The sequence below is a fragment of the Adiantum capillus-veneris genome, chromosome 8, assembly GCF_014529385.1.
Source record: "Adiantum capillus-veneris isolate H3 chromosome 8, ASM1452938v2, whole genome shotgun sequence".
Lineage (NCBI taxonomy): Eukaryota > Viridiplantae > Streptophyta > Polypodiopsida > Polypodiales > Pteridaceae > Adiantum > Adiantum capillus-veneris.
In genome coordinates this window covers 110,547,215-110,574,623 of record NC_140938.1, presented here as the reverse complement: position 1 = coordinate 110,574,623, position 27,409 = coordinate 110,547,215, and the positions used below count along the sequence as shown (strand labels likewise).

Sequence of the window (27,409 nt, the reverse complement as noted above, 5' to 3'; positions counted from 1 at the left end):
ATAAGTTCAACAACCTTCATAATCAAAATCTTCCTCTGCTGACAAGCCTCCACGTTGCAAGCAATGCGAGATTCACGGAAAGCTCCTTAGTGTTTCCTTGGAAAGGTTAATGAAAGGGCAATCCAACATGCCTCCTCAATTTTGTTAGCCCTCCATTACCCCATAACTGTCCCATCCACAAAAATTTCATAGTCAAGACAAAAGCTTCTCATATAGAAAGGTCCAATGGCTAGACTAGAGTGCCCCAATGCTTTCCTTCATGTCCAAATATCCAGCTCTATAATCCTAATAATCATGCAATGCAGGACCAGTATGCTTTCAAGATGAACACAATCATAATCCAGTAAAAAAACTGCGACATGCAGCTTTACAATGTCAGAAACATCAGTCTTATTCATCGGACTATTAATATCCCTGAAGCTGAGAATAGAACTACAGCAAATAGCTCAATAAATCCAATCAACAAATTTACAGGCTGACCTCCTTTCAAATCTTGTCCAAAAAAGGGACTAGCATACAACGATCAAGGAGCCACTCGAAGCATATCGCGAATCCACCATAAAGAGCGGGCTTGAATGCCTTCACAAGCCAACTGAAAAATATGCCGCACACAATCTCGATAGATAACAATTGCAGAGCAATCACTTTCCGTAGCATTCTCTACATGATCGAGCAACAGCTTTTCTTCTCCTCTGTTACCGTTGTCTGCTGCGGGAACCTCTTTGACTCCGGATTATACGAAAACTCAGTCGTATCCAATCCATACTGCAAACACCACATGCTTGATCAGAGAGAAATTGCAATAGACACAAAACAGACCTTCACATGTGCCATGCCAACCTTTTCTCGCATCCTCGTACTCCAGGCATCTGCTCTTGCAGGCCGGTTTTCAGACCCTGTTGCATTAGTGCCGGCCCCTCCTGTTGTTTGCCTGTTTAGCAAGGGTTGGCGGCTGGCCCTTGTTGAAGCTAGATATTCATCATCACTGTCATAGTCCTTCCTAGCACTTGATCCAAGAGCACGCAAAATCACAGCAAAAAGTAGTGCTAAAGCCTGTATAAAAACCAGGACACCATCAATAGAATGTCCGCCTCTTTGTTAGCCAATGTTTCTCTCCCCCTCCCCCAATCTGCACCACCACCCTCTTTCTCCTCTGCTAAAGACACTCTCTTTACTGGAAGCATTATAATATATGGTACATGGCTGCCAAAGCCAAAGAGCAATGGAACACACATTCTCCAAACATTAGCAATGACTTTTAAGTTTGACAAGTCATAGGCTTTGTTTGTGCAAGCTTGCTTGCTTTTTAAACAAGGGGTTTGCTTGAACCGAGGAGAAGCTTCTTATTGCTTCTATAAATGCCTTGCTTAGTAGCTAGTAAACAAGGGGTTTGCTTGACCCAAGGATAAGCTTCTTATTGGTTAAAAAATTAAGGTGCATACCTATATGATGTACACACCTTCAAAAGGTCCAATGGGTCTTGTAGTTATGAACAACCAAGGGCTACATCTCTAGCAGAAAACACATAATTAAAAGAGCTATTAAAGAAGACTCAAAACTGAATGGAGTACAGATTCATTTAAATTATATTCTATTCGGTATTCTAATGCCAACTCTGATTTCTGGTTCCTACTTATGAAATTGCAATTTCTTTTCTCTGTGATTTGTATTTTTAAATTTGCTTTGTCATTTGGTTCTAATTTCTCTTCTTAATTTGCTTCATCTTTTTGATGTGCTTTTCATAAGAAAAGACTATCACCCCTGTAACATGCGGGTGTGGGTGTGGGGGCGCAATCCCGTATACTAGCTGATGCTTCGCATCTGATTGATCAACAATAGCATAGAGGCAAGTGTGACTATTAAGCCTTGTTTGGTGAAAACTAAAGAGATATCTGGAGGGACGCTCATTGTGGTGGTTCAAGGCCACCAACTCTCTAAATGGGGGAGCACGCGGAAAATTGAAAGACCCTCTCTAGACATCATTAGGTAACAAGTTTCTTTTCACAATTTTGAATGCTTCCCCGTTGGGGTGAGGTAGATATAGGGTTCATTTTAAGAAATTAGATCATGCTAGAGAGGCTTTAGCACAAGCCCTATGGATATCCACGTAACCCTTGTATAGATGGAGACATGGCACGGACCTCCCCATGTGACAGGTTTTAGGATTGGGGTTTTTTGGCCTAGGTGGGGAATGCAATTGACCATTGCATTCGTATGATTGATCATAGATTTCCATGTCAAACTCGTGAGTCAGAGCAAGTGTCAAGAATACTCCTATGCAGACTCTGTAAATTACATAGTACAGCATGAAGCCACATAACAACTTACAAGATACAACCAATGGTGAAAAAAACCCCTCAAGGGTCTCCAGGAATCACAAGGCCGAGGGAGACAACCAATGGATCCGTATAGGCATGAAGACGTCTGCAGACAAGGAGGATAGGAAGCTGAAGAGGCCAATGACTCCATGATAGGGCTGCACAAATCTGCCAAGGCATACTGGAGGATGGAGCCTCAAGGGGCTGCGGTACAAAACTTAATGACAACATTCCTTGAAAACTCCCGACTAACCGGTGGTGCACACCACCAGGATAATAAAAAAATTGGACCACCATCCGCGCCAATAACTGCAACCCGTATTGAAAGATTCTCTCTCCTCTCCCTAGAGGCTATTGATTCTCTCTATTGTTCTCTCTGTAGTACAGCTCTCTCTCTTAGCTGATTTTATGGAGGCTAACATGTTTTCACTGTAAATAGTCTTCTCAACTCTCTCTCATGAAGTTCCAGCAAAATTTATGTATAAAACATAGTTGGTTTCTCTATCATGTGTGTGTGCGCGCGCGCGTGCGCACATGCATATGCATAAGAAGAGGAAAAAAAGAGGGAAAATGAAATAACCTTTCTATCATGAAGTATGGTAGATTGGTTATCCCATTTCCCTCTTGATAAGAGGTCCCAAGTTCAAGACTCTTCAAATAGATCTATGAGGTCTATTGTGATTGTTCCTACAACATAAAAAATTTTATATACCTTCATAAGGTCAGAATAGTCTGAACCTACGAATTATAAGAGGGGATAAAACAATCACAAAAATACAAAAACAAGGGATGCAAGAAAACAAGAAAAAACTGAATCACTTTGTTTGCTACTAAATAAAACTAGATAAAACAAACCATTATTCACTTGAACATGCTTTTAGAAAATGCATGAGCAAAATAAGTTGAAGCAGCTTACTTGACTAAAACTTGAAACAAGTACTCAACTTTAAACTAACGAGGATAAGACATCTCAAAGACTTAATCCTAGAAATAAGACTCCACACAACAACTTCTAAAGGAACAAATTCTTACATCCTAATGTAAGCTAAATACTAGAAATGAATACTACTACGAACCTACCTAGGAAGAACCTAAATATAACCAAAGTAATACAAAGTTCAAAACTTGACAATATGCGACCTCAACGTCAGTGCTCGTCCAAACAGGAAGAATAAGATTATCACTTTTATCATTCTTAGCTTGGACAACAGCTATGACATCCCTACTCACGTCGTCAATGCCCAAGAGTAGATGCACGTTTGTATAGAGGTCATTCATGCTTTGATCGTCTCTCCTCTTTAGAATCAAATATCTCATCTTTTCATCCCTCTTGCCTCAGATCATCACTTTTATCATTCTTAGCTTGGACAACAGCTATGACATCCCTACTTACATCGTCAATGCCCAAGAGTAGATGCACGTTTGTATAGAGGTCATTCTTGCTTTGATCGTCTCTCCTCTTTAGAATCAAATATCTCATCTTTTCATCCCTCTTGCCTCTCATGTCCAAAAATCTCCCTCAAAAGCACTTGCTTTTTCATTTTTTTTTATAAACACCTGCTTTTCTTTTTTCTCCAAAATGCACTTGCTTTTGCTCTTAAAAAACACTCACAACCTTGCATAAAAGAGTTATTGACTACACATAAATGTTCACCTGCACAACCACAATCCCCAGAGCAACCCACTTCAGGATCTCAAGATTGTCCTCAATGAAACTTTCAATGCTGTCCAGCTGACCAGTCGAGTCATCTGGTATGACCTGTATCATGTATTCACCATGAATGCAATTCAACACACGACAAAAGGACTATGAAAACCATTTACAAAACATCTCCGCTCTTACCTCTTGCCAACTATCATCAAAGAAAATGAAAGCAGCCATAGCCAGCTCTATAATCATCACAAGACCCACAAAGAAAGAATACTGTCGTACGCTAAGGAAAAGTTAAAACAGTCAGAAACAGATACTTTCCAGTGAGCATCAAACAAACATAAAGGATACACAAGAAAGACAGCATCCATTTTGGGTGGCAGCTGCAATGTAGCCAGAGCATGTAATCAATATTATCACCACCCCAACACCTATGAACACATACAAAAACCTGCCAAAAGCTACAGGTTAGTTTGGTGAACTGCAAAACACATATAAAGCTGTCAATGCAAGCAATCATGACAACTTGGCCATTACACTTCATAAATGGCCTATGCTTCATAGATCTTTTTAAATGTTCATCATTGTAATAAAGGGCTTGATGGCTACCCTTACAATATGATTCACACAATTGTAAGCGAGATCTTTCAAATTAAAGCAGCTGTGTTTCAAAACGTGAGAGAAACAAAAAGACTAAAACATGATTGACTAAACTAAAAAAACAGATAGCATATCAAGTTTTTTTAATTCTCCTTCCAAATTTCTTTACACGTCATGAGAACTTTTAAGACAGTAAGACAGCAGGTTATCCTGTGCCATGAACAGTGCACCACAATATTGGCAACAAACTTCACTGCTGAAACAAGAATGGAATTGAGGGAATCCTGCTTGAGAAGCTAGAGCTCCTCTATGCAAAGCAAGGTGGAAATGTACCTAGTGGTTGGTACAATAGGTAATCGTCCTTGGGAATACGCTCAAACACAAACACGAGAGGGAAAAAATTTTGATTAGCTACTTTGTGCAAAATCATATCTCTGAAAATTTTGTTTTGTTTTGTTTTGTTTTCGGAGTCGGGTAGGGCACGCCCGGCCGCTCCCCTCATACACCAAAAAAGTATACAAGAAGAACGACCAGGACTATGCACCCAGAAACCGAAGGCAGACGCTTTTGTCACTAGTTTCCTCTGGACTACGAGAATCCAGAATTATCTACGAGCCATGACTAATCCCTTGAGAGACCCACTTCGCCACCTGGATTTGGGCGTGACAGCGACCAAGTACCTCTGTTCAGAGGCCCAGGTACTGCGGGACTTGCTTCGGTCTTCCCTTTGGAGTTGCCTCCTCCAAGTAACTTATCGCTCACCTCACTAAACTGCCTTTGAAACCCGACGGTTTTCCCCTAGGAAATCCCATACCCGCTTGGAAGGGCGTTGGCTCACAGGCGGCCTCCGCTGAGGTTGGTGTTGTCTCCGGTTTGCACCTCCCAACCCCTTTTAGGTGAAGTTGACCCCCCTCGGGGGGGAATGGCACTTGGGCGCTCTTGTAGCTCATCTAGCTTCGCTTGGGGAGAATTACGTCATTTCCCCCGGAAGGGATCAGATTCAAAATAACAGCATAGGAAGGGGAGTATTATCTCCCCATCCGCCTATGCAAAGCACCCAAATACCGGGGTACAACTTCACCGAGGAACTTCGCCACAAGCACATGCCCTGCGGTTCCGTCCCTCAAGTGCGGATCACGACGTACCCAGAAGGGCATCCGCTTCCCGCGAGCCTCCCCACCAAGGAGGATAACGGTCCTTTCTTCAGGGTCCGAATGCAGCTGTAAATGATGTCAAGTGCAGTTGTAAAAGACTTGGACACTCCGAGTCACAAATTTACAGCAACACAAGTGAAAAAACTACAAACAACTGAACTGAACTTGAAATAGCGAGAGAGAGAGAGAGAGAGAGAGAGAGAGAGAGAGAGAGAGAGAGAGAGAGAGAGAGTCGACACAAAGCGGTGGAGTTCCGCTTCCAAATGCACTAGCCCCAAAGACTGGCGCCCCTTCCGGTATTTGATGCTACACAAGGTACAATGTCCGAGGGTTCTCTCTCTGCAGGTGCTCCCAAGCTGATCTACCAGAGAAGAGGCCTGGGAAACTTATAAAGTTTACAATGGAGGCCAAGAGCAAGGCGCCCCCAAAAGCTCTTGCTTCTAAAGGTTGTAGCTCCAAAAGCTATCACCCAAAAGTTGATACCACTTCTGCAATTTCCACCCCATCCGTACAAGTGCCAAATCAACAAGGGCCCACGTTTTGCGATGCTATCCGTAAGACACAGCCACGTCAACGCTTTGCGTTCTTTGATTTAATTAAAGGTTAGAGCCCCTTGGCCAAGTTGGGTGGTTTAGGTTTTATTAATCCTAACCGCGCCCACCCCCCCCCCCCCCCCCCCCCCCCCCCCACCCTTCTCCTCCCATATGGCCTTGGCCAATATCTCCAAGTAGGAAGTCCCGCACATCCAACACTTGCACAAAGACGACGGTCACTAAACATTCACATGATTATCCCTGTTGAGATTTCATATGAGAATCGTGATCATTGTAACTTATTTAGCAATCATATCCAGATCGTGCTGACCTTTTCACGGATGCCTTGATTTACTAAATCTCGTTATCATCGCATTCATATCACCCATTAGGTAAATAGATAAAATGATGCAATCATTTCATCTTTTCGACACATACTCAAACAATACACACATGAGTAACAAGTTCATTTTAGAAATTCCCATTTCAATGTACATCTTTTCATAAAGTCATTCAACAGAATACTGTCACGTGTACATCTGATCCTATGTGCATGTGGAGAAGCTAACTCCTACTTCTGGGATTTAGGATAGCCTAGGAAGTGTTATGGCACCCTTGTGAGCCTGGCACAAACGGGAGCACACACGAGTAATCGACAAGTTGAAAATAAATAAACTCTCAACCAAAAGAGACGAGGGAGAAGATCAACACAATATTGGGGACCAAAACATGGGTTGGTCCCCCCCCCCCCCAAGAGAATCTTTTTTAGGAAGAATCTTTTTCCAAGCACAAGAAACCCCTCCTTTCTAAATCTCAAACTCGATGGTCGATTCCTTCCCGTACGGGAAATTCTGAGAGGCGAGCTCTCAATTCCGTCTGCACATGGAGTGTGAAACTCCGGAGACCATTCCTAATTCCGTTTCCGGAATCCCTAAGCGTAGGCCAAAGCCTCCTTGCTCCATCTCTATGATGGAGTTCCTGCAAAAAGCACAAACACGAAACAACAACTCGTAGTGCGTATTCACAATCAATACTTGCTGCTCCAAGTGCCGAAAAGAAACCAGCGATCACTTGCACATTGTTAAGTGTAGCGGAAGTGATTGATGGTGTGTGCCCAGGATGAGTGCTCAGTGTGTACTCAAGTCTTTTACTGATTAAGAGAACTTTTACTTCATGAGAGCTACGCAATAGACTAGAGAGAAAAGAGTGACCCCATGAGTGAAGGTTCTATGAGAGAGAGAGAGAGAGAGAGAGAGAGAGAGAGAGAGAGAGAGAGAGAGAGAGAGAGAGAGAGAGAAGACTAACACAAGATGGGGTCCCAAACCCCCCTCCCCCCTCTCTATCGCTAGAGAGGTATTTGCTTTGGATTTCACAAATGCTGATACAATGGTCCTAGATGTTGAGATGTTGATGGGATCTTGCTATAGGTGCTAGGATCTGCGAGGCTAAGGGCTGAAACTGCAAAACACTAGGGATTCTGGTTGGGATCTGCAACTGTGACGAGACTATGGGCTGATCTGCTATCGCCAATGGTGGCGATGGGCTGAAAACTGAAAAACGCTGGCTGATCTGAGGGCTGAATCTGAAAACACTGGCTGATCTGATGCTTGGGCTGAAAACTGACGGCGATGCGATTTGCTATTGATGGCTGAAAACGCTGGTGGGCTGAATATGTTGATGGAAAAACGCCATGGGTGTTGCGAGCAAAAACGCTAGAGGTGCTGAGGTACTACGAGTACTAGTGCTAGTACTGAGGTAATAAATTATTGTTGAGTAGTGATTCCTAGGGTCACTTATATGGGGGGTAGAAGCTAGGTCGGGCAATCCAACTTAAAAATCCCACGATTTCAAAAATGATGCAAAAATGTCTCTTATTAATAAGTTGATGAACTATTAATAAGAGGTGTTTCACATGCGGATAAATACCTAGGCTGGATGCTAATGCAACTATATGGGAACACTCCCAATGCCTACATGTACCAGACGCGGGATATGCTCATGTGCAATCAAAGGGTATGTAACTAATCTAAAGTCCCTGGACATGCACGTCGTGCGTACAGGCTCACAAGGGTGCTAGAACACTTCTTAGGTTGTCCTAAACCCTAGAAATAGAAGTTAGCTTATCCACATGCACATAGGGTTAGATGTGCACGTGACATCCCCCCTTTTATAGGTGAGGTACCAGTACCGAGTTGCATGGCTTTCATGTAGCGCGCCAACAACTCCGGGGAATCTGCGAAGAAATCTTCGTCACCCCACTCTGCTGTGTGGGTGTCGCGACACTTGAACTTCAAAAGGGATTGCAATGCTTGCTTCTTTGGGCCGCGTCGAAAACGATGCAGAATAAACTCCTTCGGCTCCATGTCTTCAACTTTGTCTACGATCTCGGGTGCATCCTTGTCAAGAATCTCCTCTCAAGGATCTCCCTAAAACAACTTCAACCACAATTTTATAAACGCATATTCTATTTTTTGGTCACTAAAAAAGGACTATGCTTCCTAAATGCCTGTGAGTAGAATGCAGATGAAAAATGGGACAAAGTGTCAAACCTTTCAGCGAGTACATACCAAAAACGTGATCCAAACTTGACTTTTATACCTAAAACTATCGATTCTGACAAACCAAGAAGGAAATACCAATGCTTGAAGGACAATTGTGCTAGTGCTTTTGCGTTGACTGAAACCGGCCTGTTCAATCCAAAAGGGCGGTAGACTTTAGACTTAAACCTTATTTGCTTTCACCCATTTAATTTGTCGCCCACTTTACCTGTACTTTCAAGACACAACAAAGGGGAGAGGGATACAGGCTGCTAGATTGCACCTGTATGAGTAGACCGACACCAGATTGGCCCCTAACTTAGATGCCCCTTTCGATATTTCTTTATTGTTTAAAAGAGGGAATAAACGTTGTGGTTCCCTGCAAGCTGCCCCGCACAAACTTGGCTGAATTTCAACTGTTCCGGCCCGATTTCGGCAGCATAACTGTACTAGGACCCTTCACAGTCAGTATTCCCACGCATTGAATGACTTTCCCGACGCATACGGGCACTTTGCAAAACCTGGCGAGAATCTGCAGCACGCTGAATTCTCTGTTTTCAGCCCCGAAAATGCGCCAGATCACTTGTACAGCGGTCCCCTCGCGTCCCCGAACCTCCTTGGGGTATTAGGGACAGTTTAGGGCCAAAACCCTAAACCTGCAAAAATACACAGCAGGCTGTAATTTACTGTTTCGGGCTCCGTTTCGCGTGCCGGTCGCATCCGTAGCAAGTCCTCGAGCTCCCGCACCTGTAGGGCTACTTGCCCTTTGAATCGGACGAGATTTCTGGCGTGAAACCTCTCCGAATTCACCTGTACCTGCAGGGGATTAGCCGCTAGCTAATCCACTACCTGTGCAAGAGGCTCTTGCCTCGGCAATCGCGCATGAACCCACACAACTGTACATTGGTCAATTGAAAAGCCCACTAGTGTGGCATAACATACTGCCATTGGGGAGAGAGAGGGCAGTGCGTAGCGTGCAGGGCATCACTCCTGGCACCGCACTATACATAGGAGGGAAAGGAAGCACTCCATAGCTCTTAACCTGTGACAAAACTGAAAAATGAGCCTTCTTCCTTCTACATTCAGCGCCACTTCTTGTTGCATGAAGAAAGTGCACCAGAAGGTGCCACTTGGCACATTTACAAGCATTTTTCCGTTTCGGGGTTGCCGCCTAAAAATCCCCGAACCGGTTGCTAAGTTGACTTCATGGCAGAGTAAGAAAATGTTCCCCTTGTCATTCCGGAGGTAATGACGCAAACACATTTTCAGGTCCCAAAATAGCAGTTCCCTAAATTTCAGGAGATGCTGCCATTGTATCTTTCTAGGTCATCTGACCCCCTTTGTACACTGCAGCCACACCCAAAACTGAAATGTAGCCTCTGTAGCAAAGGATTCCACTTTGGCTAGTCAATGACCCCCCTTTGGCTAACCATAGTCCTTGTCCAACCTTAGTGCTCTCTTGCCCTCAGCCCTGGACTCCCTCTGGACAGTTCCACACTAGCTATGCAATGCAAGTGAAACCGGCCTGTTCAATCCAAAAAGGGCGGTAGACTTTAAACTTAAACCTTATTTGCTTTCACCCATTTAATTTGTCGTCCACTTTACCTGTACTTTCAAGACACAACAAAGGGGAGAGAGATACAGGCTGCTAGATTGCACCTGTATGAGTAGCCCGACACCAGATTGGCCCCTAACTTAGGCGCCCCTTTCGGTATTTCTTTATTGTTCAAAGGAGGGAATAAACGCTGTGGATTCCTACAAGCTGCCCCGCACACACTTGGCTGAATTTCAACTGTTCCGGCCTGATTTCGGCATCATAACTGTACTAGGACCCTTCACAGTCAGTATTCCCACGCATTGAGTGACTTTCCCGACGCATACAAGCACTTTGCAAAACCTGGCGAGAATCTGCAGCACGCTGAATTCTCTGTTTTCAGCCCCGAAAATGTGCCAAATCACCTGTACGGCGGTCCCCTCACGTCCCCGAACCTCCTGGGGGTATTAGGGTCCCTTTAGGGCCAAAACCCTAAACCTGGAAAAATACACAGCAGGCTGTAATTTACTGTTTCGGGCTCCGTTTCACGTGCCGGTCACATCCGTAGCAAGTCCTCGAGCTCCCGCACCTGTAGGGCTACTTGCCCTTTGAATCAAACGAGATTTCTGGCGTGAAACCTCTCCGAATTCACCTGTACCTGCGGGGGGATTAGCCGCTAGCTAATCCAGTACCTGTGCAAGAGGCTCTTGCCTCGGCAATCGCGCATGAACCCACACAACTGTACATTGGTCAAATGAAAAGCCCACTAGAGGGGCATAACATACTGCCATAGGGGAGAGAGAGGGCAGTGCGTAGCGTGCAGGGCATCACTCCTGGCACCGCACTGCGCATAAGAGGGAAAGCAAGCACTCCATAGCTCTTAACCTGTGACAAAATCTGAAAATGAGCCTCTCCCAGCTTAAAATTCAGCGCCCCCTTCTCTTGCATGAGGAAAGTGCACCAGAAGGTGCCACTTGCCACATTTATAAGCATTTTCCCGTTTCGGGGTTGCCGCCTAAAAATCTCCCAACCGGTTGCCCAGTTGACTTCACGGCAGAGTAAGAAAATGTTCCCTTTGTCATTCCGAAGGAAATGACCCAAACACATTTTCAGGTCCCAAAATAGCAGTTCCCTAAACTTTAGGAGATGCTGCCATTGTATCTTTCTAGGTCATCCGACGCTCTTTGTACACTGCAGCCACACCCAGAACTGAAATGTAGCCTTTGTAGCAAAGGATTCCACTTTGGCTAGTCAATGACCCCACTGGCTAACCATAGTCCTTGTCCAACCTTAGTGCTCTCTTGCCCTTAGGCCTGGACTCCCTCTGGACAGTTCCACACTAGCTATGCAATGCAGGGCAATTAGATTTCCCGAGGGGTGTTTCCAAAAAGTGAAAGTAAATAGATAATAAGAAAGAAATAAACAAAAAGGATAGATAGTAGTCACACGCTAGTGACATACCCCCCTCTTGAAATCTCAAACGTCCTCGTTTGCATCTATGTCGTACATGCTCATAGTCAACACTGATGTATTCAACACCTGTCGACACATATACGACACATACATGCTCATTGTCAACCTTGGTGTATTCAACACCTCGTCGACAATTGTACTGCCTGCGTGTGAACCCTGTCCCAATGACATAGTGGTAGCTGGGCACTCTGCCATTGCTTTGAGTCACTAACTTTCCAATGACAAAATGGTAGCTGCACATTTTGTCACTGTCTTATAGTACACGTTGGATCCCGTAACACTTTCGAGCATACCCAAACCGACAGTTTAAGAATGTTGTTACACATGTACTCTTTAATCGAAGCAATTACTGTATCCTTGACAAACTGACAAGAAATACTCACTTCTATAGCACTAACCAAACTTTTGGACATTCCATAAGAGCAATTGCCAAACTGACAATCTGTACAGCTCTAACATTCATGTAACAGGTATTTCATTTGAGCTCACTTTAAATACCATGTACATCATTTGTTTCAGAAGCCATTGTCACACTGACAATCCATGTAGCTTGGAAAGTCAAGGGGTCAAGGTAGGTTGCAAATCGAAGGCTTCAAGGTAAAGTGATAACACAGTTGGTGACTCTGCAAGTTCACCTTCTTCCATCCACTTAGCATCCATTGGTGGATAGTTTCTGAACTTTACTAAGTAACGCCTAGTAACCTTGCCTTTCACTTTCCTTTCTTTGTGTGCCAAAATCTGTTCAGGGACCAAGATCTCGTCAAGTTCCTCGACTTCCGGCTGATCTTCAGCTGGCATATCTTCTGGCACATCACCCACATAGGGTCTGAGAAGACTCACATGAAACGCACTATGAATCTTCCAACTGTCAGGCAATTTCAGCCTATATGCAACATCATTGATTATGTCGCACACTTGAAAAGGCCCATAGTAACGCATGGTGAGCTTTGGAAACACTCTTTCCTTGCCCTTCATCTTCTTTAACCTTGCCTTTTAAAAGCGTAAAAGCACCCAATCACCAAGTGAATATACCACTTCACGACGCTGACGATCAGCTCCTTTCTTTTGCTTTGCCTGAGGCCACTTTGACCTTCTTGTACATTTCATCCATGTCCTGAACATACTTATCTGCTTCAAATATCTTGTCCTTTGTGTGCAGTATGGGAGGAACTTTCTTGCCACCTTCAACTATCTCAAAAGGTGCCTTGCCAGTTGATGAATGCACTGTATTATTGTATGCATACTCCACCAATGGCAAATACTGATCCCACTTTCCTTTATGCTCTGACACATAACACTTCAGCAGATCTAGGACAGTAGAATTTGCCTCTTCTGACTGCCCATCTGTTTGAGGATGAAATGACGAAGAGAATTTGAGCGTAGTGCCCATATTCTCAAACAAGCCTCTCCAGAACAAACTTGTCATGCGTGGATCACGGTCGCTAACAATCGACTGTGGCATGCCATGATACTTGAAAATATTGCTCATAAACAAGCGTGCCATCTGATCTGGCTTTATCTTCTTCCTGATAGGAATAAAATGAGCATGTTTGCTGAATCTGCAAATGATGGTCCAAATACCATCATTTCCTGTCTGCGTTCTCGGAAGATCAAAGATAAAATCCATAGCAATACTTTCCCATGGTTTATCTGGAATAGGTAGTGGTTGCAATAACCCTAGTGCCTTTTGAAACCGGCCTGTTCAATCCAAAAAGGGCGGTAGACTTTACTTTAAACCTTGATTTAGCTTTCACCCATTATTAGTCGTCTATTTTACCTGTACTTTCAAGACACAACAAAGGGGAGAGGGATACAGGCTGCTAGATTGCACCTGTATGAGTGGACAGACACCAGATTGGCCCCTAACTTAGGCGCCCCTTTCGGTATTTCTTTATTGTTCAAAAGAGGGAATAAACGCTGTGGTTCCTACAAGCTGCCCCGCACAAACTCGGCTGAATTTCCACTGTTCCAGCCCGATTTCGGCAACATAACTGTACTAGAACCCTTCACGGTCAGTATTCCCACGCATTGGCCGACTTTCCCGACGCATACGGGCACTTTGCAAAACCTGGCGAGAATCTGCAGCACGCTGAATTCTCTGTTTTCAGCCCTGAAAATGCGCCAGATCGCCTGTACAGCGGTCCCCTTGCGTCCCCGAACCTCCTGGGGGTATTAGGGTCCGTTTAGGGCCAAAACCCTAAACCTGCAAAAATACACAGCAGGCTGTAATTCACTGTTTCGGGCTCCGTTCCGCGTGCCGGTCGCATCCCTAGCAAGTCCTCGAGCTCCCGCACCTGTAGGGCTACTTGCCCTTTGAATCGGATGAGATTTCTGGCGTGAAACCTCTCCGAATTCACCTGTACCTGCGGGGGGATTAGCCGCTAGCTAATCCAGTACCTGTGCAAGAGGCTCTTGCCTCGGCAATCGCGCATGAACCCACACAACTGTACATTGGTCAAATGAAGAGCCCACTAGAGGGGCATAACATACTGCCAAAGGGGAGAGAGAGGGCAGTGCGTAGCGTGCAGGGCATCACTCCTGGCACCGCACTGTGCATAAGAGGGAAAGCAAGCACTCCATAGCTCTTAACCTGTGACAGAGACTTGCAAAATGAGCCTCCCAGCTATAAATCACGTTTTTGCCTTCTCTATAAGTAGTAAACTGGCCTCAGAGTGCCAAGTGTCACTCATTTGTGCATTTTCCCGCTTTAGACCCTCGGTCTAAAAATATCTCACCTGCAGCCTCTGTTGACTTGGCCACAGAGTAACAAAATGATCCCCATGTCAAACTGCACGTAATGACGCGAAGACATTTTCAGGTCCCAAAATAGCAGTTCCCTAAATTTTAGGAGATGCTGCCATTGTATCTTTCTAGGTCATCCGACCCTCTTTGTACACTGCGGCCACATCCAGAACTGAAATGTAGCCTCTGTAGCAAAGGATTCCACTTTGGCTAGTCAATGACCCCACTTGGCTAACCATAGTCCTTGTCCAACCTTAGTGCTCTCTTGCCCTCAGGCCTGGACTCCCTCTGGACAGTTCCACACTAGCTATGCAATGCAGGGCAGTTAGATTTCCCGAGGGTGTTTCCAAAAAGTGAAAGTAAATAGATAATAAGAAAGAAATCAACAAAAAGGATAGATAGTAGTCACACGCTGGTGACATACCCCCCTCTTGAAATCTCAAACGTCCTCGTTTGCATCTATGTCGTACATGCTTACTGTCAACACTGATGTATTCAACACCTGTCGACACATATACGACACATACATGCTCATTGTCAACCCTGGTGTATTCAACACCTCGTCGACTCATGTATTGCCTGCGTGTGAACCCTGTCCCAATGACATAGTGGTAGCTTCGCACTCTGCCATTGCTTTGAGTCACTAACTTTCCAATGACAAAATGGTAGCTGCACATTTTGCCACTGTCTTATAGTACACGTTGGATCCCGTAACACTTTCGAGCATACCCAAACCGACAGTTTAAGAATGCAGTTACACATGTACTCCTGAATAGAAGCAATCATTGTATCCTTGACAAACTGACAAGAAATACTCACTTCTATAGCACTAACCAAACTTTTGGACATTCCATAAGAGCAATTGCCAAACTGACAATCTGTACAGCTCTAACATTCATGTAACAGGTATTTGATTTGAGCTCACTTTAAATACCATGTACATCATTTGTTTCAAAAGCCATTGTCACACTGACAATCCATGTAGCTTTGAAACTCAAGGGGTCAAGGTAGGTTGCAAATCGAAGGCTTCCAGGTAAAGTGATAACACAGTTGGTGACTCTGCAAGTTCACCTTCTTCCATCCACTTAGCATCCATTGGTGGATAGTTTCTGAACTTTACCAAGTAACGCCTAGCAACCTTGCCTTTCACTTTCCTTTCTTTGTGTGCCAAAATCTGTTCAGGGACCAAGATCTCGTCAAGTTCCTCGACTTCCGGCTGATCTTCAGCTGGCATATCTTCTGGCACATCACCCACATAGGGTCTGAGAAGACTCACATGAAACGCATTGTGAATCTTCCAACTGTCAGGCAATTTCAGCCTATATGCAACATCACTGATTATGTCGCACACTTGAAAAGGCCCATAGTAACACATGCTGAGCTTTGGAAACACTCTTTCCTTGCCCTTCATCTTCTTTAACCTTGCCTTTTCAAAGCGTAAAAGCACCCAATCACCAAGTGAATATACCACTTCACGACGGTGACGATCAGCTGCTTTCTTTTGCTTTGCCTGAGTCCTTTCTAAGGCCACTTTGACCTTCTTGTACATTTCATCCATGTCTTGAACATACTTATCTGCTTCAAATATCTTGTCCTTTGTATGCAGTATGGGAGGAACTTTCTTGCCACCTTCAACTATCTCAAAAGGTGCCTTGCCAGTTGATGAATGCACTGTATTATTGTATGCATACTCCACCAATGGCAAATATTGCTCCCATTTTCCTTTATGCTCTGACACATAGCACTTCAGCAGATCTAGGACAGTAGAATTTGCCTCTTCTGACTGCCCATCTGTTTGAGGATGAAATGACGAAGAGAATTTGAGCGTGGTACCCATATTCTCAAACAAGCCTCTCCAGAACAAACTTGTCATGCGTGGATCACGTCGCTAACAATCGACTGTGGCATGCCATGATACTTGAAAATATTGCTCATAAACAAGCGTGCCATCTGATCTGGCTTTATCTTCTTCCTGACAGGAATAAAATGAGCCTGTTTGCTGAATCTGCAAATAATGGTCCAAATACCATCGTTTCCTGTCTGCGTTTTCGGAAGATCAAAGATAAAATCCATAGCAATACTTTCCCATGGTTTATCTGGAATAGGTAGTGGTTGCAATAACCCTGGTGCCTTTTGCCTGTCAAACTTGACCTTTTGGCATATTAGGCATTCTCGCACAAAGGCATCCACATCCCTTCTCAATGTAGGCCAATAGAAGAATGTCTCTACCGCTTTAACTGTAGCATCGATACCACGATGCCCTGCATACGGTGGGACATGACTCTCTTCCATAATTTTGCGTCGCAATGGCTTTGTGACACACAATCTGCCATGCATCATCATGAACCCGTCTTTAAGAAGATAGTGTTCATGACGTTGTCCATCCATTAGTTGCTCGAAGACCCTTGCAAAATCTTCATCATTTGCATACTGTTCTCTCATATCATCAAGTTCATGATGATAAGGAATCGACACAGCTGAAATTTGTGGCTTCCTTGACAAGGCATCAGCCACAACGTTCTTCTTGCCTTCCACATGCACAATCTGAAAATGGAACATGGACAAGATATTTGCCCATCGCATATGCTTTTCAGATAACTTTGTCTGTGTCAAGAAGTATCGCAAGGTCTGATGGTCCGTTTGGACAACGAAATCTGCACCTAGCAGGTAGTGTTTCCAACTTAAGAGCGCATGAATCACAGCCAGTAACTCTTTCTCATAGACCTGCATGGTCATCTCTGGCCCTTGCAAAATTCTGCTCTCATAGGCTACTACCCTGCCATCTTGCATTAGCACTGCACCAATGCTACTACCGCAGGCATCACACTGGACCACAAATGACTTCCTAAGATCTGGCAACACAATGACTGGATCCGAAGTCATCTTTTCCTTTAAGAGATTAAAAGTTGAAATCTCTTTCTGTGTCCATCTGAAGGTGACTGCCTTCTTTTGAAGAGCATGTAAAGGTGAAGCAATCTCAGCGAAATTTCGAATAAACCTTCTGTAATAGGAGCATAGTCCCAAAAAGCTTCGGACATCATGCACCGTCTTCAAATTTGGCCATGACTTGATCGCTTCAACTTTTGCAGGATCCATTCTGACACCATCCTTTGAGACAATGTGTCCCAGAAAGTGAATCTCTTCCAGAAAAAAACTCACTTTTCTTTGCATTGATGAGCAACCTATGACTGCGTAGCTCTTTGAACACAATGGCCAAGTGATGCCTATGCTCCTCTTCATTCTTTGAGTAGACTATCATGTCATCAAAGAATGTACCAACAAACTGCTGGTGTGGACGGAAAATTCTGTCCATCATCCTATTGAACGTAGCAGGAGCATTTGTGAGACCAAAGGGCATCACTAAAAATTCGTAAAGGCCAAACGTTGTTCTAAAAGCAGTCTTGTGCACATCCTCTGATCTAATGCGGATCTGATGGTACCCACTCTTTAGATCTATCCTGCTAAACATAGTTGCTCCTTCTAATTTGTCCATAATATCATCAATTCTAGGTATAGGGAACCTATTCTTGATGGTATTCTTGTTCAGTGCACGGTAGTCGATGCACATACGCCATGAGCCATCCTTTTTATGCACCAACAATACTGGAGAACAAAATGGAGATGAACTGGGCTGAATCAGCCCTTTTTCTAACAGCTCCTGTACTTGGCCCATTATCTCTTTCTGCTGAGCCGCACTAACCCTGTACGGAGGCTTATTTGGTGGGCTACAGCCTGGCACCAAATCTATCGCATGGTCCTCGGGTCTCTCTGGCGGTAATTGAGACGGTAATGAATCGGAAAAACAGTCACTATACTGTTGTAAAAACATTGACCTTTCTTTATCTAGCACAGATAAATTTGATTCATCACAATCTGACACTTCACGTGCAAAAACCAAGTACGCAGAAAGATGCTTTTTCATTACAGAAGTAATAGCAGAAGCTGATACAGTAGGAATAGACTCCCCTTTAAGCTTTACATCCAGAATGTGAGTCTTTCCCCTGCTCTGTACAGTGATCTTTTTGTTGTAGGCATCCATGATTCCCTGTACACGAAACAACCAAGGAATACCTAACAACACATCACATCCGTCCAGTGGCATGATGTAAAATTCTTCAGCATCTACATAGGACTGGATATGTAGACGCAACTTTCCAATGATGGGTGTCACAGCCTCTGTATGGCCAGGACATGCCAAACCTGCCTCTGCTGTATACCCCATCTCTTCAGGTCTGATTCCCAACTTTGAAGCCAATTCTGGGGAAATAAAGTTGGCTTTGGCACCTGGATCAAAGAAGATAAGCACTGTTTGATCCCTAACCTTTCCCCATGCTCTGCAAAGCTCACTTGCATCTGAATTTGGCTTGTCGCCCACCATATCTGGCACTAGACCAGCCATGGGCTTCTTTCCCTTCCTGTCCTCCTTGTCTTCAGAATCAGCTGGCCTTTTCTTTGTAGGACAGTTGTAAGCAATGTGGCCAGGCTGCTCACATATAAAGCATTTGTTCTCTGTCCTCAGGACCTTCTTTTGCTCTTCTGACTTGCGAGGAAAACGTCTTTTCCATTTCTTTGCTGGTCCTTTTTCTGATTCAGCCGTAGCTTTGTCTTTCCCTGTGTTGGCCGACTCCTGAGTCCCTTTAGGAGCCTCATTGGGAACGTGCTTCTTGGCTGAATTTTTCTTGCCTGATCCTGCCTTGACGCCAGTGTTAAATTCACAATCTTCTCCCTTGAGCAAACCATTGCCAGTGTTTGCTACCTCGATGAGCTGCGTCAAAGTAGTGACTTTGGTCTTTGTGCAGTATTTTCTCAATCCTTTGGGTAGGCCACAACAGTATTTTTCTATCTGTTCTGTCAATGGCACAAACCTATAGGAAGTTACTGGAAGTAGAGCTTTCCAAAACTTCCGATTGTAATCATCCAGATTTCTGCAAGTGGCAGCATTAAGCTGGTGCCATTCTGTCATGACATCTGCTTCGAAATCATCAGATAACCATGCTGCTGCAAAAATCTGCTTGAAGTAAATCCATGTGGACGGAGCTTGCCCTTGAAGCAATAAAGTTGTCCACCATTGTCCCGCATTCCCTGTCAAGAAAGTGGCTGCCTTGCGGACCTTTGAAGCCTCTGTAAAGTTTCCCCCTGCATAGGCCTTATCAAACTGCTGGAGGAATGAAAGAGCCTTCTTCCTGTCATCAAACCCTGTAAAGGTCGTGAATGACACACCTTTGCCACCTTCTTTGTACGGAGTTGGCCTCTCCAGCGGCGTTAAATTGTCATATGGAAGTGACTGAAACATGGGAACACTATTAGGGTTCATCTGTGTTCCTTGGCCGCTATTAACTTGACCTGGAAATGCCATATTTGGCTGCTGATTTGTAATTCCAGCCATGCCAAAATTTGCTTGTGGCATCCCAAATTGTCCCTGAGTGCTTTGAAACCCTGGTTGCATACCCATGACACTGTACATGGGGTTAGGCATCATCGTTTGAGCACCCGCAAACACTGTTCCTGGCGTATAAAACTGATTTCCAGGTGCATGACCAGCCATGCTCTGAAATACCGATCCACCTCCAAAATAGCCAGGGTGTACTGAAGGTGGTGGGAAGACCTGTTGCATAGCCTGTAAGTTGCTTCCCTGCCCATTAGAACCAGCTATAGGCTGCTGAAAGGTGGCGGGCTGAATTGGTACAGCTTGAAAAACTGGCATCTCAGCCACCTGTTCTTGCACCTTAGGCATACGTTGTGGAGACTGCATGTTCTCCGTCAAGTGTACAGGTGTTTCCATTGACTGTGCGGTATGAATCACCTGTGTTCGAGCCTTAACAGGCTTTTGAATATGATCCAGTGACCCAACTTGCTGAGACGGAACCGGAGGTTGCAGAAAGGCTAAAAACCTCGGATTCTGCATTGCTTGTGTGAACATAGCCACAGCAGTAGCCAACTGGGTCCTGAATATATCATCATCAGTCTGTGGTGGTCTTGAGGACTCACCCACTTCATGTGTCTGTTGACCCTGTGAAGAGGAAACCTCTTCAGTCACATCATCTGGTCTGTCAGCCATAATTACAATTCCCTGTGTCTCGTCTATGATCCCCCGTGTCTTCAAGCCCAAAACTGACCAAGGCTCACTTCTATGGGAAAAAGTGATTTAATCCCGTCGATGGAACCATGAAACCGGCCTGTTCAATCCAAAAAGGGCGGTAGACTTTACTTTAAACCTTGATTTAGCTTTCACCCATTATTAGTCGTCTATTTTACCTGTACTTTCAAGACACAACAAAGGGGAGAGGGATACAGGCTGCTAGATTGCACCTGTATGAGTGGACAGACACCAGATTGGCCCCTAACTTAGGCGCCCCTTTCGGTATTTCTTTATTGTTCAAAAGAGGGAATAAACGCTGTGGTTCCTACAAGCTGCCCCGCACAAACTCGGCTGAATTTCCACTGTTCCAGCCCGATTTCGGCAGCATAACTGTACTAGAACCCTTCACGGTCAGTATTCCCACGCATTGGCCGACTTTCCCGACGCATACGGGCACTTTGCAAAACCTGGCGAGAATCTGCAGCACGCTGAATTCTCTGTTTTCAGCCCTGAAAATGCGCCAGATCGCCTGTACAGCGGTCCCCTTGCGTCCCCGAACCTCCTGGGGGTATTAGGGTCCGTTTAGGGCCAAAACCCTAAACCTGCAAAAATACACAGCAGGCTGTAATTCACTGTTTCGGGCTCCGTTCCGCGTGCCGGTCGCATCCCTAGCAAGTCCTCGAGCTCCCGCACCTGTAGGGCTACTTGCCCTTTGAATCGGATGAGATTTCTGGCGTGAAACCTCTCCGAATTCACCTGTACCTGCGGGGGGATTAGCCGCTAGCTAATCCAGTACCTGTGCAAGAGGCTCTTGCCTCGGCAATCGCGCATGAACCCACACAACTGTACATTGGTCAAATGAAGAGCCCACTAGAGGGGCATAACATACTGCCAAAGGGGAGAGAGAGGGCAGTGCGTAGCGTGCAGGGCATCACTCCTGGCACCGCACTGTGCATAAGAGGGAAAGCAAGCACTCCATAGCTCTTAACCTGTGACAGAGACTTGCAAAATGAGCCTCCCAGCTATAAATCACGTTTTTGCCTTCTCTATAAGTAGTAAACTGGCCTCAGAGTGCCAAGTGTCACTCATTTGTGCATTTTCCCGCTTTAGACCCTCGGGTCTAAAAATATCTCACCTGCAGCCTCTGTTGACTTGGCCACAGAGTAACAAAATGATCCCCATGTCAAACTGCACGTAATGACGCGAAGACATTTTCAGGTCCCAAAATAGCAGTTCCCTAAATTTTAGGAGATGCTGCCATTGTATCTTTCTAGGTCATCCGACCCTCTTTGTACACTGCGGCCACATCCAGAACTGAAATGTAGCCTCTGTAGCAAAGGATTCCACTTTGGCTAGTCAATGACCCCACTTGGCTAACCATAGTCCTTGTCCAACCTTAGTGCTCTCTTGCCCTCAGGCCTGGACTCCCTCTGGACAGTTCCACACTAGCTATGCAATGCAGGGCAGTTAGATTTCCCGAGGGGTGTTTCCAAAAAGTGAAAGTAAATAGATAATAAGAAAGAAATCAACAAAAAGGATAGATAGTAGTCACACGCTGGTGACACCTTTTGCCTGTCAAACTTGACCTTCTGGCAAATTAGGCATTCTCGCACAAAGGTATCCACATCTCTTCTCAATGTAGGCCAGTAGAAGAATGTCTCAACCGCTTTAATTGTAGCATCGATACCGCGATGCCCTGCATACGGTGGGACATGACTCTCTTCCATAACTTTGCGTCGCAATGGCTTTGTGACACACAATCTGCCATGCATCATCATGAACCCGTCTTTAAGAAGATAGTGTTCATGACGTTGTCCATGCATTAATTGCTCGAAGACCTTCATCATCCTTTGCATACTGTTCTCTCATATCATCAAGTTCATGATGATAAGGAATTGACACAGCTGAAATTTGTGGCTTCCTTGACAAGGCATCAGCCACAACGTTCTTCTTGCCTTCCACATGCACAATCTGAAAATGGAACATGGACAAGATATTTGCCCATCGCATATGCTTCTCAGATAACTTTGTCTGTGTCAAGAAGTATCGCAAGGTCTTGATGGTCCGTTTGGACAACAAAGTCTGCACCTAGCAGGTAGTGTTTCCAACTTAAGAGCGCATGAATCACAGCCAGTAACTCTTTCTCATAGACCTGCATGGTCATCTCTGGCCCTTGCAAAATTCTGCTCTCATAGGCTACTACCCTGCCATCTTGCATTAGCACTGAACCAATGCTACTACCACAGGCGTCACACTGGACCACAAATGACTTCCTAAGATCTGGCAACACAATGACTGGATCCGAAGTCATCTTTTCCTTTAAGAGATTAAAAGCTGAAATCTCTTTCTGTGTCCAACTAAAGGTGACTGCCTTCTTTTGAAGAGCATGTAAAGGTGAAGCAATCTCAGCGAAATTTCGGATAAACCTTCTGTAATAGGAGCATAGTCCCAAGAAGCTTCGGACATCGTGCACCGTCTTCAAATTTGGCCATGACTTGATCGCTTCAACTTTTGCAGGATCCATTCTAACACCATCCTTTGAGACAATGTGTCCGAGAAAATGAATCTCTTCCAAAAAAAATTCACTTTTCTTTGCATTGATGAGCAACCTATGACTGCGTAGCTCTTTGAACACAATGGCCAAGTGATGCCTATGCTCCTCTTCATTCTTTGAGTAGACTATCATGTCATCAAAGAATGTACCAACAAACAGCTGGTGTGGACGGAAAATTCTGTCCATCATCCTATTGAACGTAGCAGGAGCATTTGTGAGACCAAAGGGCATCACTAAAATTTCGTAAAGGCCAAACGTTGTTCTAGAAGAAGTCTTGTGCACATCCTCTGATCTAATGCGGATTTGATGGTACCCACTCTTTAGATCTATCCTGCTAAACATAGCTGCTGCTTCTAATTTGTCCATAATATCATCAATTCTAGGTATAGGGAACCTATTCTTGATGGTATTCTTGTTCAGTGCACGGTAGTCGATGCACATACGCCATGAGCCATCCTTTTTCTGCACCAACAACATTGGAGAACAAAATGGAGATGAACTGGGCTGAATCAGCCCCTTTTCTAACAACTCTTGTACTTGGCCCATTATCTCTTTCTGTTGAGCCGCACTAACCCTGTACAGAGGCTTATTTGGTGGGCTGCTGCCTGGCACCAAATCTATCGCATGGTCCTCGGGTCTCTCTGGCGGTAATTGAGACGATAATGAATCGGAAAAACAGTCACTATACTATTGTAAAAACATTGACCTTTCTTTATCTAACACAGATAAATTTGATTCATCACAATCTGACACTTCACGTGCAAAAACCAAGTACGCAGAAAAATGCTTTTTCATTACAGAAGTAATAGCAGAAGCTGATACAGTAGGAATAGACTCCCCTTTAAGCTTTACATCCAGAATGTGAGTCTTTCCACTACTCTGTACAGTGATCTTTTTGTTGTAGGCATCCATGATTCCCTGTACACGAAACAACCAAGGAATACCTAACAACACATCACATCCGTCCAGTGGCATGATGTAAAATTCTTCAGCATCTACATAGGACTGGATATGTAGACACAACTTTCCAATGATGGGTGTCACAGCCTCTGTATGGCCAGGACATGCCAAACCTGCCTCTGTTGTATACCCCATCTCTTCAGGTCTGATTCCCAACTTTGAAGCCAATTCTGGGGAAATGAAGTTGGCTTTGGCACCTGGATCAAAGAAGATAAGCATTGTTTGATCCCTGACCTTTCCCCATGCTCTGCAAAGCTCACTTGCATCTGAATTTGGCTTGTCGCCCACCATATCTGGCACTAGACTAGCCATGGGCTTCTTTCCTTTCGTCTTCCTTGTCATTTGAATCAGCTGGCCTTTTCTTTGTAGGACAATTGTAAGCAATGTGGCCAGGCTGCTCACATATAAAGCATTTGTTCTCTGTCCTCAGGACCTTCTTTTGCTCTTCTGACTTGCGAGGAAAACGTCTTTTCCATTTCTTTGCTGGTCCCTTTTCTGATTCAGCCGTAGCTTTATCTTTCCCTGTATTGGCTGAGCCCTAGCTTTATCTTTCCCTGCATTGGCTGACTCCTGAGTCCCTTTAGGAGCCTCATTGGGAACGTGCTTCTTCGCTGAATTTTTCTTGCCTAATCTTGCCTTGACGCCAGTGTTAAATTCACAATCTTCTCCCTTGAACAAACCATTGCCAGTGTTTGCTACCTCGATGAGCTTCGTCAAAGTAGTGACTTTTGTCTTCGTACAGTACTTTCTCAATCCTTTAGGTAGGCCACATTTTTCAATCGTTCTGTCAATGGCACAAACCTATAGGAAGTTACTGGAAGTAGAGCTTTCCAAAACTTCCGATTGTAATCATCCAGATTTCACAAGTGGCAGCATTAAGCTGGTGCCATTCTGTCATGACATCTGCTTCAAAGTCATCAGACAACCATGCTGCTGCAAAAATCTGCTTGAAGTAAATCCATGTGGACGGAGCTTGCCCTTGAAGCAATAAAGTTGTCCACCATTGTCCCGCATTCCCTGTCAAGAAAGTGGTTGCCTTGCGAACCTTTGAAGCCTCTGTAAAGTTTCCCCCTGCATAGGCCTTATCAAACTGTTGGAGGAATGAGAGAGCCTTCTTCCTGTCATCAAACCCTGTAAAGGTCGTGAAAGACACACCTTTGCCACCTTCTTTGTACGGAGTTGGCCTCTCCAGCGGCGTTAAATTGTCATATGGAAGTGACTGAAACATGGGAACGCTGTTAGGGTTCATTTGTGTTCCCTGACCGCAATTAAGTTGACCTGGAAACGCCATATTTGGCTGCTGATTTGTAATTCCAGCCATACCAAAATTTGCCTGTGGCATCCCAAATTGGCCTTGAGTGCTCTAAAACCCTGGTAGCATGCCCGTGACATCATACATGGGGTTAGGCATCATCGTTGAGCACCCCCGAACACTGTTCCTGGCGTGTAAAACTGATTTCCAGGTGCATGACCAGCCATGCTCTGGAATACCGATCCACCTCCAAAATAGCCAGGGGGTACTGAAGGTGGTGGGAAGACTTGTTGCATAGCCTGTAGGTTGCTTCCCTGCCCATTAGAACCAGCTATAGGCTGCTGAAAGGTGGCGGGCTGAACCGGTACAACTTGAAATACTGGCATCTCAACCACCTGTTCTTGCACCTTAGGCACAGGTTGTGGAGACTGCATGTTCTCCGTCAAGTGTACAGGTGTTTCCATTGACTGTGCAGTATGAATCACCTGTGCTCGAGCCTTAACAAGCTTTTGAATATGATCCAGTGACCCAACTTGCTAAGACGGAACAGGAGATTGCACAAAGGCTAAAAACCTCGGATTCTGCATTACTTGTGTCAACATAGCCACAGCAGTAGCCAACTGGGTCCTGAATATATCATCATCCGTCTGTGGTGGTCTTGAGGACTCACCCACTTCATGTGTCTGTTGACCCTGTGAAGAGGAAACCTCTTCGGTCACATCATATGGTCTGTCAGCCATAATTGCTATTTCCTGTGTCTGGTCTATGATCCCCTGTGTCTTCTAGCCCAATCTGACCAAGGCTCACTTCTATGGGAAAAAGTGATTTAATCCCGTCGATGGAACCATGAAACCGGCCTGTTCAATCCAAAAAGGGCGGTAGACTTTAAACTTAAACCTTATTTGCTTTCACCCATTTAATTTGTCGTCCACTTTACCTGTACTTTCAAGACACAACAAAGGGGAGAGGGATACAGGCTGCTAGATTGCACCTGTCTGAGTAGCCCGACACCAGATTGGCCCCTAACTTAGGCGCCCTTTTCGGTATTTCTTTATTGTTCAAAAGAGGGAATAAACGTTGTGGATCCCTACAAGCTGCCCCGCACACACTTGGCTGAATTTCAATTGTTCCGGCCCGATTTCGGTAACATAACTGTACTAGGACCCTTCACAGTCAGTATTCCCACGCATTGAGTGACTTTCCTGATGCATACGGGCACTTTGCAAAACCTGGCGAGAATCTGCAGCACGCTGAATTCTCTGTTTTCAGCCCCGAAAATGCGCCAAATCACCTGTACAACGGTCCCCTCGCGTCCCCGAACCTCTTGGGGGTATTAGGGTCCGTTTAGGGCCAAAACCCTAAACCTGCAAAAATATACAGCAGGCTTTTATTTACTATTTCGGGCTCCGTTTCGCATGTCGGTCGCATCCGTAGCAAGGCCTCGAGCTCCCACATGTAACAAACTGCTGACGTGTCAAAGCCTAAAGAATGGAGCCAACTTACAGATGCCGGCCGAGGGGCCTAAACCCTAAGAAGCAGTAGAAGAAGTGTCACAGAGTGAGGACGTGGTAACCCTAATTGCTGAAACCCTAATTCTGGAAACCCTAACCCTAAAACCTGCAAACCCTAATTTCTCCCAGAAACCCTAACTGCTGAACCCTAATTCTGGAAACCCTAACCCTAAAACCTGCAAACCCTAATTCTAGAAACCCTAAGAAGAACAAGCAACAGAAGAAGAAGTCCTACCAACTTATGGGGATCCCGTCCGATGGGGTCCTAAGTGGCATAAAGGCATTAAAAATAAAGCAGAACACACTCAAAAGACTTTGCACATCAAAATATGATGATGTGGCACCTGTACGGACGTCCCGGAATTCACGGCGGATTTTTAGGGAAATCCCGAAATTTTAGGAAAGTGATTTTTTGGGGTTAGTTTTTCATATTTCATGCTTTTAGGCTTTGGGCCTTTAAATATGAGCCTTGGGAGCCCTCTCTAGCACTCTTCAGCGCGCAGATTGCAGA

The 27,409-nt window shown here is 44.9% G+C and overlaps 1 protein-coding gene across 1 annotated transcript in view; it reads right to left on the bottom strand.

Annotated features, from left to right (window-relative positions):
• Window positions 1-313: 313 nt before the first annotated feature.
• The window catches only part of LOC147452762 (tobamovirus multiplication protein 2A-like), a 60,338-nt gene continuing 33,242 nt past the window's right edge, over window positions 314-27,409 (bottom strand). The window contains exons 3-7 of the mRNA XM_086518360.1: window positions 4,321-4,420; window positions 4,162-4,242; window positions 3,973-4,077; window positions 841-1,053; window positions 314-765 (exon numbers count right to left, since the gene is read on the bottom strand). Coding sequence (XP_086374486.1) covers window positions 661-765; window positions 841-1,053; window positions 3,973-4,077; window positions 4,162-4,242; window positions 4,321-4,420 — 604 coding nt within the window. The 3' untranslated portion in view covers window positions 314-660. The remainder of the gene's footprint in view (window positions 766-840; window positions 1,054-3,972; window positions 4,078-4,161; window positions 4,243-4,320; window positions 4,421-27,409) is intronic.